This window comes from Cercospora kikuchii (assembly GCF_019650295.1).
Source record: "Cercospora kikuchii DNA, contig_00009, whole genome shotgun sequence".
Taxonomy (NCBI): domain Eukaryota; kingdom Fungi; phylum Ascomycota; class Dothideomycetes; order Mycosphaerellales; family Mycosphaerellaceae; genus Cercospora; species Cercospora kikuchii.
In genome coordinates, this window is record NW_025408590.1 from 2,306,182 (window position 1) to 2,319,307 (window position 13,126).

At 50.6% G+C, this 13,126-nt stretch overlaps 5 protein-coding genes across 6 annotated transcripts; 2 read left to right on the plus strand and 3 right to left on the minus strand.

The window, feature by feature from the left end:
- Positions 1-1,067: 1,067 nt before the first annotated feature.
- Positions 1,068-2,204, plus strand: CKM354_001298300 (uncharacterized protein; the record flags this gene model as incomplete). Its single annotated transcript, XM_044808519.1, has 1 exon — positions 1,068-2,204. One exon carries the CDS (start codon positions 1,068-1,070, stop codon positions 2,202-2,204), a length of 1,137 nt encoding a protein of 378 aa, XP_044664454.1.
- A 480-nt stretch (positions 2,205-2,684) lies between these two features.
- CKM354_001298400 (uncharacterized protein) lies at positions 2,685-3,983 on the plus strand (the record flags this gene model as incomplete). Its single annotated transcript, XM_044808520.1, has 2 exons — positions 2,685-3,768; positions 3,826-3,983. The coding sequence occupies 2 exons, from the start codon at positions 2,685-2,687 to the stop codon at positions 3,981-3,983; spliced, it is 1,242 nt and encodes a 413-aa protein (XP_044664455.1).
- A 69-nt stretch (positions 3,984-4,052) lies between these two features.
- Positions 4,053-4,886, minus strand: CKM354_001298500 (uncharacterized protein; the record flags this gene model as incomplete). 2 transcript variants are annotated; one of them, XM_044808521.1, is made up of 1 exon in its annotated part: positions 4,053-4,886. In XM_044808521.1, one exon carries the CDS (start codon positions 4,884-4,886, stop codon positions 4,053-4,055), a length of 834 nt encoding a protein of 277 aa, XP_044664456.1. The 2 variants fall into 2 exon arrangements, with proteins under 2 accessions (XP_044664456.1, XP_044664457.1); XM_044808522.1 differs by having other exon boundaries at positions 4,053-4,631.
- Positions 4,887-6,786: 1,900 nt separating this feature from the next.
- On the minus strand, positions 6,787-7,200 carry CKM354_001298600 (uncharacterized protein; the record flags this gene model as incomplete). The annotated part of the gene is made up of 1 exon (XM_044808523.1): positions 6,787-7,200. One exon carries the CDS (start codon positions 7,198-7,200, stop codon positions 6,787-6,789), a length of 414 nt encoding a protein of 137 aa, XP_044664458.1.
- Positions 7,201-8,127: 927 nt separating this feature from the next.
- On the minus strand, positions 8,128-9,091 carry CKM354_001298700 (uncharacterized protein; the record flags this gene model as incomplete). Its single annotated transcript, XM_044808524.1, has 4 exons — positions 8,128-8,182; positions 8,399-8,481; positions 8,548-8,728; positions 8,781-9,091. 4 exons carry the CDS (start codon positions 9,089-9,091, stop codon positions 8,128-8,130), a joined length of 630 nt encoding a protein of 209 aa, XP_044664459.1.
- Positions 9,092-13,126: the final 4,035 nt, after the last annotated feature.

Consider the following 13,126-nt stretch of genomic DNA (forward strand, 5'->3'; position numbering starts at 1 on the left):
GACCAGCTATCCACAACCTCCCGCCGCGGCCAAGCGTAAGGGAGCTCAAACTTTCACATGCCCCTGCTGCAGCCAATGCATATCTACGATTTTTGCTGAAAACACAAGATGGCGGTCCGTCGCTACGCTAAGCAGGAAACAATTGATCGATTGACTAATTCTTGACTAGGAAGCACATAACCGAAGATCTTCGTCCTTACACCTGCCTGTTCGCCGATTGTCCGTCTTGGACTGAGCTCTATACCACGCGGCGAGACTGGATCTCACACTTAAGACGGCAACACCATGGACAGCAGTATTGGTCCTGCATTGCCTGTAGCATGTCGGAGACTTTTCCAAGTCCTGAACTACTGGAATTACACTACAGAGATAGGCATGACCCCGAGATCCCGCAGGAAGATTTCGAAATGTTGCTTGAGCTCTGCGCCCGCTTTGAAGACATTTGGGCTGGGCCTTGTCCAATATGCAGAATGTCTCGCGGGGAGGCCGTAAACGAGCAGCCTCATGAGCCAACAAAAATGGCGCTTCAGGATGATGACTATCACGAGCCATTCCTTGACCATATAGGGGACTGCCTGCATGCATTCTCTCTGTTGGCCTTGCCATGGACCGAAACTCCATCCGAGAATACCGAAGGTGCGGTCAAGAACCAGAGACACAAATGCCTGTTTTGTTCTAGGATGCAAGACAACACGGCATTATTCGCTTGCGGCCACGTCGTTGCATGCCACAATTGTTCGTCTAGAATAGCCAAGTGTCCAGTGTGCTCGCGCGGAGTCAAAGCGGTTGTTCAGTACAATGTCGGTGCAGACACCGATGTCGTTCAAGAATGGATGTTTACAACAGATTCGGTCGCGCTTCCACATGGGACTATACTATCACAACCAACCAATACATCGACAGGGCCTGAAGTTCCGTATCTAAGGGTTCGACCTCCTTATCATTCACTATGGTTTGACGAAGATGAGTACTTTGATACAGACTTTGGGGCTTCTACAGCAAGCTCAGAATGTGATTCTCTAGCGGATACGGCAGGCGACCATGATCAAGGTGACCAGCGATCTCGAATGACTAGGCGTAACGCTGAGTCCGGCGAGTCAGCCCCCCAGGCAGCGACTGTCTACAAGTATGCTACTTCAGGATTGTCACTGCCTGAATACCGTTTGAAGAGGCCACAACTGAAATACCCAGCAGGCTATAACGATCAAGATCCCGTGATAAAGACGGACGAGCTGAAACTCCTCTCAAGGGCTCCTAATCTGGATGTATTGGAATTCGGGGAAAAAGCAGTCGTCTGCCGTTTTCGGATCATTGACAACAACAGTGGGGACGATTGGCTGGCGGTAAAGATCCGGCCCGACAAGGACGACCCCGATAGGAATATCACCCTTGCAGAATGGAGGGTACTACAAAGTCTTGACCACAATCACATTATAGCAACAGTTGGCGCATACGAAAAGGATCAAGGGAGACAGGGCAATCAAATTGGTATTCTCCTATACCCTCTGGCTGCAACATCTCTCGAGGCTCGCATTCACTCTTTGTCGGAGGACAACCAGCAGGCCGTGCCGGATGAAAAGAGGGAGGTCAACAGTAAGGCTATGCTAGAATTCCTACCATGTCTGTGTCGGGCGGTTATATACCTTCACCAACAAGGGATCGAACACCACGATATAAAGGCCGGAAACATCCTGTTCGATAGATCCGACACCGTGATTCTTGCTGATTTCGATCGAGCTACGAAGTCCGAGAACGACGACCTACTTGTATCCCAACAAAGTGCTATACAGGATGCCGACACATATGCACCCGATCGCGTTCTCGACAATCATCCACTACGTAATTTCAAGGACGATGTTAGCTGCTTGGGCATTGTCTTTCTCGAGATAGCAACGGTGATCTTGGGAGAGACCATGGAGAACTTTAATGATTGCTTAAGGTTCGAGGAGCATTCTAAGACGCTTGAGGAAGACCGTATTGTCAGGTGGATTGAACATCTCAAGAACACAGTCTCGCAGAGACCGCACAAGAGGCTCAACAGAGTTGACTTGTGGCCGTTACAACTGGACCTCATCTTCAGAATGATAAAAGCTGGACCAGACGACGAGGATGTGCTACGCGTGGCGTGTGCTCAATTTAGTTCGCTTTGTGAGCCATGCAAGCACTGCAGTCCAGAAGCGGGTTGGAGCGCATCATCGATGTAGTGAAACAAGTACTTCGATGATCTGGAAACAGGAATGATCAGCAACACATGCTGTGGGACTTTGATCATCTCAAGAACAAGATATAAGTGACCTGTGTCACATCTCAGCTTGCACTGCCTCAGTCACACGTTACAGAATGGCAAAGAGAGGCACAGCGTAGGGAGTAGTACCTTCACGCGATGTACCCAGCGACTCGTTAGTTGGGTCTCTCGCGCGACATTTTATGCACTGCCAGCGGCAAACTACATATCGTCTGCGCTAACTTGAATGCGAACTTCTGTACTGCATCATGGATCCTGGGTTGCGGGCGCGACATGACGGTTGCACAGCGTAGTGGGGTATATGCAGGATTGCGGCGCCTGAGCTGCTCCGCCTCTTCCAGCTGGACATCAGGCTCAGGTCGTGGTTTTCCAGCTGGCGCTTCGCGTGGCGGCACTTTCTTTTGCTATGCACAAATAAATCCTAAAGAAGTACAAAAAGATGGAAGCTCCGAACCCCAGGTCAAAGTACAAGATTGGCGTGATCTGTGCACTTCCGCACGAACGAACTGCAGTGGAGTCGATTCTCGATGCGCACCACGTCCCTCTTCCGGCCGTGGCGAACGATGTCAACACGTATTCTTTCGGCAGCGTGGGTCTTCACAACGTGGTCGTGGCATCACTAGGATCTGGGAGCTATGGCACAGTATCTGCTGCTGAAGTTGCCAATGACATACGGCACAGTTTCCCGGCGATTAAATTGGGGTTCATGGTGGGCATTGCTAGTGCGGCGCCTCAACCATTCGCAAAGAATGGCGACGTTCGACTTGGTAACGTTGTGGTCGGATGTGTGAATGGTGTTCCCTCAGTAGTCCACTTTGGCTCAGGAAAGGAAACCGCGGCTGGGTTTGATGTACGTTCAGAGCTAGCAGAGCCGCCGGCCGCGATCCAACGAGCCGTGAGCGCACTGCAATCTAAGCACCAACAAGAGGGTCCGACATATCTAAACCATCTGCAGCTAATGCTAAAGCGCAACCCGCGGCTCGATCGACCTCAGATTGCTAAGGATTATTACAACCTGCCGGACACTTCTGATGTGTTGTTTGCTACTACTGCGATTCACGATCCCGGGAGAGAAGATTGTGTACTATGCAGGCAAGAAGAAGACGCCGTAATTAGCAGGAGACCACGATTTCTTCGCGATCCACCTGATAATATAGGAGACGTGAAGTTTGTTCGATATCGACAAGACGGCTTCGCAGACTACCCGCAGGTACATTACGGTACGATCGCGTCAAGCGATGTGCTTATGAAGAACGGGACAGAGCGAGATCTAGTTGTGCAGCGAGTGAAAGCGCAAAGGAAGGCAGATGTGCTATGCTTCGAGATGGAGGCCGCTGGAATCGTCAAGAACTGGCCGTGTTTGATCATTCGTGGAATCTGCGACTACTCGGACTCGCACAAGAATGATGCATGGCAGAATTTTGCTGCCGCAACTGCGGCAGCGTACACGAAGGATCTTCTCTTGCGCATTCCAGCGGAGAGCGTGGATACCGCACCGCGTGTGGGTGAAGTGATGAACCACTGTAAGCATAATCCATCAGAGCGATCTTCCATTGATAAAAGCTAAGTACTATTGCTAGGTGATGGACAGGACCACGAACAGAATGCTCGCACCAGTGCGAGGTCATCCCAGGCTGATTTTGGAGTCACTAATCAGTACAACCTTTCGCAATACCGAGGCTCGAACAACAAACAATATAATGCAGGCTATATAATGTTTGGCAGCGATGATCACTGAAGTCATTAGCGTAGCGCGTATACCGGCTGACATAGTTCCACTTAGTATGTAGCATCATGTGTGCCTTGCTCATGAGTCGTTAATACGTTCAGACTTGGACATGATCCCGATAGGCCTAGCCGGAGTCAATGCCAGACTGCGTTGCCAAAGCCACCACACTCCAATAACGCTAATCGTGACAGGGATCGCAGATGCCCAAAACATCCATATCTTGTCCGAGACATGCCACTGGCCGGGCTGATCGTCGTTCCCTAGGGAGTAGTTGAAGAAAGACATGCTGAAGATGGCGCTAATGAACGTGCCTGGGAGAAACACCAAGCCTAGAATGCTAATCGTTTTCGTAGCATTGCTGTCTACTCGCGCAGCTTCCGAGATGCGTGCGGAGCTGAGGCTGGTATGCTGCGCTGTGATATGGAATGCCAGACTGATTTCATTGTTCAATCGAGACTCCAGAGCAAGGGCGCGATTGTGCATAGATTGCAACACAGACCGCTGATGCCGTATAACAGACGCTGGAGAAGTCGAGATGGCTTCGCGAGAGTGAATGTCTTGATACCTTTCCAGCTCATCGATGATGTTCCCAACAACGTTTAATGCCGTCGACAATGCTTCCGATGAATGCAACACGTGTCGTGCTAGATCGTGCATTGCGACATAGTCTGGATCCGGATCATCAATCCTCGGGCGACCATGTTCAAGTGCTCGCACCAAGTCTCGAAATTGCCACAGGGCATGGTCATAGAGCTCGGCCACTGCTTGGAGGACGAACGCGTGAAACCCAAAGGGATGCATTGCGATGTCCTTAACAGAAGAATCCTTAATGGAGGCAAACAATTGCTTGCGAAGCTCAGTTGGTGCATCGAAGCAAAGCAAGGCTACAACACTGGGCTTTTTTCTGAACATGACGAAGGTGAGAATGTGCCAGTCATAGAGAACGTTCGTAGTGCGCCCTACGGAGCTCGCCTTCATCGCCGTGACATATTTTACCACAAAGCGAAAGACTGAGACATAGCTCGCCTGGCCAGGGTCTCCCGAAGTCTGCACGGGTGACCCGAAGAAGTACCCATTCGCATCTTGCTCCTTCGATGTCCAGAGCTAAGTAGGAATTGCAAATGTAGTGGAGAGCTTGTGATGCCGCTCAGAATCGGCACCACTCAAAGCCTTCGCCTTGTGAGTAGTAAGAAAGCTCAGCCTTCAGTCGAACGTCAGATGATGATGGTGGCTTGTACTCGAAATCGACCTACACGGCACTTGGCTCAGACGGCGCATGGTGTTGTCGTGAGGCGATGAAATCTGGAATTGTGTAGACATGATCGTCCCAGCTTCCCGTAGAGACATCTAGTGACTTTTTAGCCTGATTATTCGTCCACCATAACTATCAACGCCTCACTATTTTCAAGCGTCTCCACATGGTTATCTGGAATCCAATGCATAGGTGCTGAAATTAGGCAGAGTTGCGGGTATGTAATACAGTATCAACGTAGCAATATCTTGTGTGAAACGTGCTCTGATAGTGTGCCGCTGCCCAAAAGGTCAAGAGATGTGAATATTGCTTAGATGTGATGACGGCATGGCGACAGCTTGTGAGTCATGGTAAGCGACAAGCGACCGCCCACAAGGACCTGAGTGTATGCAAAGGATTCTGAGGTGCGGCTGAGGCACAGCTCCAGCTGCATGTCAGGTCAGGCGCATGGCTTCGCTTGTGTGCCTCAGGTGTGGTCGCGAAACAATACGAACGCGCTTTTGCCGAACATGTAGGACTTACGGGTCTTAACTGCCCTGAGTGGGAAAATTGCTGCTCAAGTTCCGCACGCAAGATGACAAGTATAACAAGCCACGTTTCTCACCATCGCGACCACTGTCGAGCCAGAATCAGGTGTCTCTGATGTGCAATAGACTGACTAATTCTCGTGGTCAATGTGTTCTTCGAACTCAGAGATGAGGGCATTCATTCAAGCAGATATCACGAAACAGAGCTTCATCTTGATCTGTCGATCCAGATTGAGTCGCCACAAGCTGGGTGAGTTACTGGGCAACGGGGCTATCTTGCGGGCATGGTAGCGCAGTCGTCGAGGTTCACTGGAGACACTCATGTCGGATCTCGAATCGATGGCCAAATGACTGCTTCGGGCTGTTGAGGCTTGCTCAATTGACGTTGTTCTGTAGGCCTCGGAGCGTGGTCGGTGGGAGCAACGTCGGAAATATGGTCTCTTGTGTGTCTGCTGCTCACTCATTATTATGAGTGAACCGTCCTCTTAGCTTTGACCAGATTTAGGCGTACTTGGCGCGCTGTCGAACGACCAGCGCTCGTGTGGCCACGGCGTCCCACCATCCGTTCAGACGAATCATATGCCGAAGCTGTTCACCTGTGTTTTAGACAGGCTAGTTCACTTCCGTGTCCTTGCCAGGTCCAGGTATACTTCGTAACAGTGTGGTTGCGTGAAGAGTCCCGCGGCATTCGCCATCTCCTATCACATGGATACAATGCGTGGCCATATCCTTCAATTTGACAGTCGTTCGCACTCGATGGGAGAGCATGCCTGCATGAGCTACTCTAATGCCGCATCTAGTAGCATTAAAGCTCGTCATTTTTTAGCTCGTTCTTGCAAATGGTTTGCTCGAAACCCCGTTAGCTAGGCCTCTACGATTGCAGGTCTCTTGGCACTCGTAGCAGGATGCTTAGGTAAATCTTCTAAGAGGTGGGCTTTTGCCCGAAAGAAGCAATTGCTTTTGGTCGAGCGATGCGTGACAAGAGTGAAGCTATAACCTTACAGCAAAGACTACCTCGATCTGTTCCTCGTACTCAAGATTGATCAAACCACTCTAGTAGACCTCCTCCAATCGCGACTAAGATCGGACACCATACAATATTCTTCCACGCGCCGCCACCAAATTCTCTTGCCGTGTGAATACCGTCAGCAACAGCCATCAACGCTCCACAGAGATACAACCATCCCAAGACTCTTCCAGCTCCTTCATGCCAAGCCGCAAGAGCGGAAAGCCCAAAAAATACGTCCCGTGACCCAAAGCAGAACATCATGTCCCAACGGCGTTTGCGGGCTTGAGGTGTTCCAACAGGTTCGGGGAAACCGAATATTCGGAAGCCGGTCGAGGGCGAGAAGATGCAGATTGTGCCCAAGGTCAACGGAAAGAGGGCACCGGCACCGGCAAGATTTAGCAGGTCCGGGTCCTGGGAGATACGTGGAGGTGAGAGCATGGTTGCTATTGGCGTTGCACCTGCTAGGCACTAATGAACCATAGGAGAACTTGCAAAGGTTTAGATATTCTCGGAATTGGGCGTCGCGCAGGATAGCTGAGAGTGTCTGATGCGATGATAAAAAATTTCAATAGTCGATTATTTGTCTCAAAGTCTCGATCTCATTAATTCTCATTGCGTAGTAAGCAGTAAACTGGGCGCACAACAAGTACAAAGATGGGGAAAGCCGGCCACGTCACAAACTTACGGTCGGTCAGGTCAAACCGACAACGCCGTCGCAGAATCCTGGGCCCTGGCAGCCGGGATTTCCTTTGCACTAGTCTTTAGAATCTCTGCTACCGCAGGAACCTTCTGCTCTATATGGCGCATCTCGACGATAGCAAGAATTGGCCACATTTCTAAGGCACCCGTCTGTATCGATCGAGATCGATTTCAACAAACAGTGAACTCTGGGATATATACCAAGTAATTCCTGCCGTCGCGCGCAAACTGAGACTTTGTACAAATGCATGTTGAGTCGAGGTAGCCGACAAGAGTACGCTTGTGAGACAGGTTGAACTCACATATAGCTCACCGGAGTTCGATCCGCGCATGACTAGACTAGACAGAGGAAGTGATGCGAGATGATAATCGTGAGCCTAAGCGACAATAAGGAGCAGCTTCTGGGACCTGTAGGAAACGGACATAAGAGCTTTAATACGATCCTTACCGAACCGCTTTGAGAATCGATACCCAGGCTACGTGGTCGAAAATGTTATCAGAAATGGTATATCAAAGCTGATCACCCATATTCACCAATGTAGTCAACTAAAATATGCTCCAAATTAACAATAAAGTACGTAGTGGCTTTGAAACTCGTAGGTTGCTAACCGATTGTACGGTCCCCGACTAGTGTCTGCTTTCATGTAAACAGCCACTACAACTGCCTCAAAGCCTCGCCCTTTCGTTATAGAAGACGAGACATCTCAGCTCGATGCTCTCCCTTGGCGGCCCTTGTTAATTCGGCAATTTGATGGCGCTATAAGGCGCCCTTCTCGCGACTCCTTGCTCTTGACTGTCAAAGCATTTAATCAACAATGCCTCATCTGGCCGCATATTCGAAGGCCAGTACCACCTATGCTTCGGATTATGCGCCACGTACCACAACTCTACCTCACGCTACTTAGTACTATGCTCTTTATTGACTGGAATCATGTACTCAACAGGTCGAAGGTCTGACTCTGGCACCGTACTGGCATCGCAGACAGCTAGCGGATCACGGTTTACTGTCTTGAGCGGCTTCTAAAGATTAATGATGCCCCATCTATGCTTTCGCGCCTTTGCTCGAAGTTCTTCACTTTCTGGTACATTGAGTCCGTCTAGGAAGCTTTGGGCGCCCCTATAGGACACATCCACATGTGCGAGCATAGCGGGACCTTGCGAGTAATCCTGAGTTTCGTCTGGTACTTCTTCTTTGATCTTACTAGCTTCGACATATAGATCTTTTCGGACGATATGGTTGAAGATGAAGACATCGGTAGCTCCAGCACTGCGACGTATCTTAGCCCTTTTTCTTTTCTGCGACAGTCTCAAGTACATACACTCTTTTAAGCGTGTCCTTTACGTCGGGATAGACTCTTGCCTTGATCTCCTCGTCGGTAGCAAAACGATCATAATTTGCGCCATTCATTGAACGAAAGCTCACGAACTGGAAGCCATTCTGGTGGATGGTGAAGTGGCCGTCAACAGTTCGCAGGTCCGTCACTCGCATAGGCTGAGTGTTCCACTTCTGGCGTCTGCCACCAACAGTGCCTACGTACACCGGTGGGGGTCTCTCGCCGGGAGGAGGCTCATTGTAGTAATTGATGTTGGCTTCAATCGTGCAAGACGAGTCTCCGAGTATTTGTGCCATACTGAGCTTCAATGGTTGGCAGCGGTAACATCGTTCTACAGAGCTACCAGCGTTTTTTATGTTTGGAGTTCACTGTGCATGCCGCGATATCGATGTCGGATGCTCAGTTTCCGGCGTTGGCTGATGTTCCTGACTTTCCTCCGATCCTGTACGCTTTACTGGGACTACCCTAGTAGCCTCCACACTCAGCTAAGACTCATGATCTCCTTATGGTCACGAACTTCGAGTATCAAGAACGAAGGACTTGTTCTATTTATTCTACTAGTGTCTGGGATCCACCGCTGCGACCCTCTCCTTCAGGTCATAGAAGGTTGAGCAGTCTCTGGAACTGAGAGGCATGCGCGATGTTGTCAGGGATGTTTGCGCATGGCAAAATAAGGTTGTTGAAAAACGATGCAACCAGAAGGTCGGTCGGTTGGTCGGTCCGCACGACTGTAGTCCTGTCTTTTTTCCAAACGTCACATCGTATCGGATACGACGGTGTGAGCAGAACCAGGAACAAGGTGCAACAAGACCCTACCGCATGCTGCTGCTTCATTTGAAGACCTCTACGTGCGATTTCTTGCGTGACAAGCTGCCGGAGAACCCGAATGCTCTGGGCAGGGAACATTGCTGTCATAGTTCACATCATCTTTGGAGCAATCGAGAAACATGTCGCGCTATAACAGAGCCGCAAGTGCAAACACAAACAGACCTAATTACGCGAGCAGCTGTGTATAGTCTAACTGGGATAAGATCAAGATTAAAATTACGTGCTCTTGTTGGCTGCTGCCGCAGTACTTGCGCTGGGTTTTCCGGACAAATTGTCGTCGTTGGTTTCTGCTATTCCTTGAACTCACGCCTGGAGTTCTGTAGATTACACTCCGGTGAGTGGGACCAGTTGTGCGAGCAAACGACTGTTGAAATGACTCCTTAATTAGCTCGCGTCGCCAGGTGACTCCTTCGCATCGAAGCTGATGCTCGTCGCAGACTTGGCTCTAATCGTGCTTGTGTTTGGAAGATGCCCCCTCCTAGAGCGTCTCAAGGCGCCAAAGCTAAGGAGAACCACAGATTAGCTGCTATCAGCTAAGGGTGAAGTCAGGAAGCTAGTATCAATAGAACTCCCGCCAGCGTTCACGAGGATATCAAGGAGTTCAAAGCCCTTCTTTTTACTCGTGCTGCCAACAGAGTCACTCCACGCATCGCTGATGGACATAGCACCGAGCTGGAGAAGAGAAACATGCACTCGCGCGGCAGAGAAGAGTACACGGTAGCGTCCCAGTGGCGTTGGAGGGCCTGGAGCGGGCTGAAAGATGTCTCAAGTCTAGTGGTCTACGGAGTGTCCATCATGCGATTGATCATTGTTCGGCGTTGATATTGAGACAAAATAATGGGCACTGAGGACGCAGTAGATGGAATGAGAAGGCTGCTCACTCATGGCGAGATTTGAGGCCAGGACTATGCACTCCTATAGAAGGGATACAATATTAACGCAGACCCCAGGATACATGACCACGCTTCTGTCTACTGTTCTTGGCGACCTCGATGTGAGGTTGCGACGGTCTGATAGCATAAGTTATACCAAGGAGTTGAAGGATCGGCCCCCAGGTCCGTGCATGTCTTCTTGACTAGAGCTCTTGCCGCCATGCCAGGCCGGATTGTGCAGACGAGCAAGACGTGAGCGCAGGCGCGAAGCTATAGCAGGGGATGCCGGCGAATTGCCGGGAGCCTTGAACACGTTCGGACATTTCCGAATGTGCGAAGGGCGAGATGGGCACGAAAGTACTGTCGCAGCCAGCAGCACATGGAGCACTGAACGTCGACAGATCCTCGACGCAAACATCGGTGCTTCGCCTTTCCGCGAAGCCCGACGGCAAAGTAGGCCACGGCGGGTTCTTTGCCAAACTCTTGGTACTGTGGAACAGCCGTTGACCTTGTCCCTCAATCTTTCGTCACGACCCTGTAATCAGCGTCAGAACGACCTCGAGCATACCAATACATGGTGAGGCTGTAGCTGGTCGCACAGGAATCTTGGTATCGTCCACTGCCTAACGAAATCGTTCCTTTGTGTTGGCGCCTGCTTTGCTCTAACCGTAGCATAGCTCTCAACAGGACCTACGACGAGATGTCTTTTACTGTACCAGCATACTAGTTGATCTGGCGATTGCCAAGCCAAGAAGGATAGCAGCCCGCATCTGGGAACAATAAGGGCCACATGCTTGGATAATGACACCTGATCGAAGTGCAGAGAAGCTGCAGAGAGCAACACCGAACAGTCACGACGACCCAGTATACGCAGATCAGCATCATGAAGAGCAGGGCCGACCGCCAAATACTCTCTTGCGAATGGGTGAGGACGCTCTGATCATCAAGGTCGAACGAGTATGAGAGACAGCGGGAGAGTGGTCCGGTTCCACATCACCCGACGGAGTGATGGAGTTCCTCGCGATGAGCCACCCCACTGGCCTGCAGTGCTTCGACTGTGGAAGACAGCCCCAGTCTCGTAGACTCAATCAACTTAGCGGCGTTCGGTCCATGGTCTCCGTGATTCTTTAGTCGAAGTTCTGTCAAGTCGTGGGAGCTCAATGGCGGCAGCTGGCGTTTCTCGTTGCTGACGCAGGTGAGTTGCGTCCGTCTCACAAAGGCAGTAGCATGGTGAGTGGGGTTTCGGCGAGATATCAGTGTCGATTCATGAAACGATGTCCTGAATGATTCAAGAAATCGTGAAGCGGACTGCTTCTCACCATGCAGCCTTTCGAGCATGTCATATCTCTGTGATATTGGTAGCATAGCTTTTAGCATATAAATGGAGAATCAAACTCGTCACTCCCGTTTTGTTTTTTCACCTGTGATCAGCAAAGCCGCTGATCCTTATTCGACGCAGAGTCGACCATCTGACGCTCGTGTCACTACAACTCCTCGCAATCTGGCCAGGCGAATGATGTCCTGTAGCTGTTCGTCTGTGTTTCACACCAATAGTTCCTGAAGCTAGCTGTTCATCCTACTTCAGACAGGCTCGGTCATGTCAGTGAGCTTGCCAGGCCGAACAAGATGTACATCGTAGCAGTATGTCTGCATAAACCTTCTGTAGCATTCGCCATTGCCTGACTGGCAGGACGCGATCGCTGCTCGGTTGGGTCTTGGAGCTCACCAGAGTGTGCATCCTTCTGGCGACGCACGTCTGGAGGCGAAAAAGCGCCTCCGTTTTCGATACGGTCGGAGCGTCTTGCGTATTGTTATTGGCAATGGCTCTGTGCGGCAGAGATTGGCAGAGCTGCGACGTGCTGCTGTCGTGATCTTGGTGTTGTGAAGGAGGGAGGCAAGGACTTCTCTGAAAAGGTAGTCGTTCCTTCAAGCTGGGCGTTTTCTTCCTCGAAGGCATGGCTCTGCGCAGAATAATCAGAGAAAGAACGTTGTATGTGACCACCCGCATCACAGGGACCTGTTGCTCGCTCGAAGTTTCCCCTGCTCGTTGGGCCCGAGACATCTTGCAAAAACAGAGAAAGCTCGCTGGCGATTCCTTTCTCTGCTCGAGCGACTGCTTCGCTGAGCTCGGTCTGTTTCCGCCTGTGAATTGCTCTCTCCCCCATCTCATTTCAACGCTGCGAGGCACCACGCGAGCATCAGGAGTCCACTTGCGGTTACATGCAGTGCGAACTGGGCTCGTTCGAGTCTATGTCTCTGCGAGCCTTCGTCGCATATTTCAAAACTGTAAATACCCGCAAAAGCTAGTCCGAAGCATAAAACGATTCCAACGATCTTGCCAACCTATTGGGCGCGAGCGGCATAAGCGGTATATTTTAGAAAGTACTACACATCCCATTAGCTAAGTTCCATTAATACGTTGCATTATAACTCACCTCCGCTACAGAGGGAGCTACTATATCCACAATGATGTTCGCAATTTCAGCCTAATGCAAAGCTCGGCGGCCCTGCTCGGCGCAGAAGCCTCTGTTGCTGTGCTCTTGCTCTTGTCCTTTGGAGGCGGTGCTTTGAAAGGAATCTCGTGCCAGAGAAACTGGTCGGCAATGAGATAGCACGAGAAACAAAGCACAC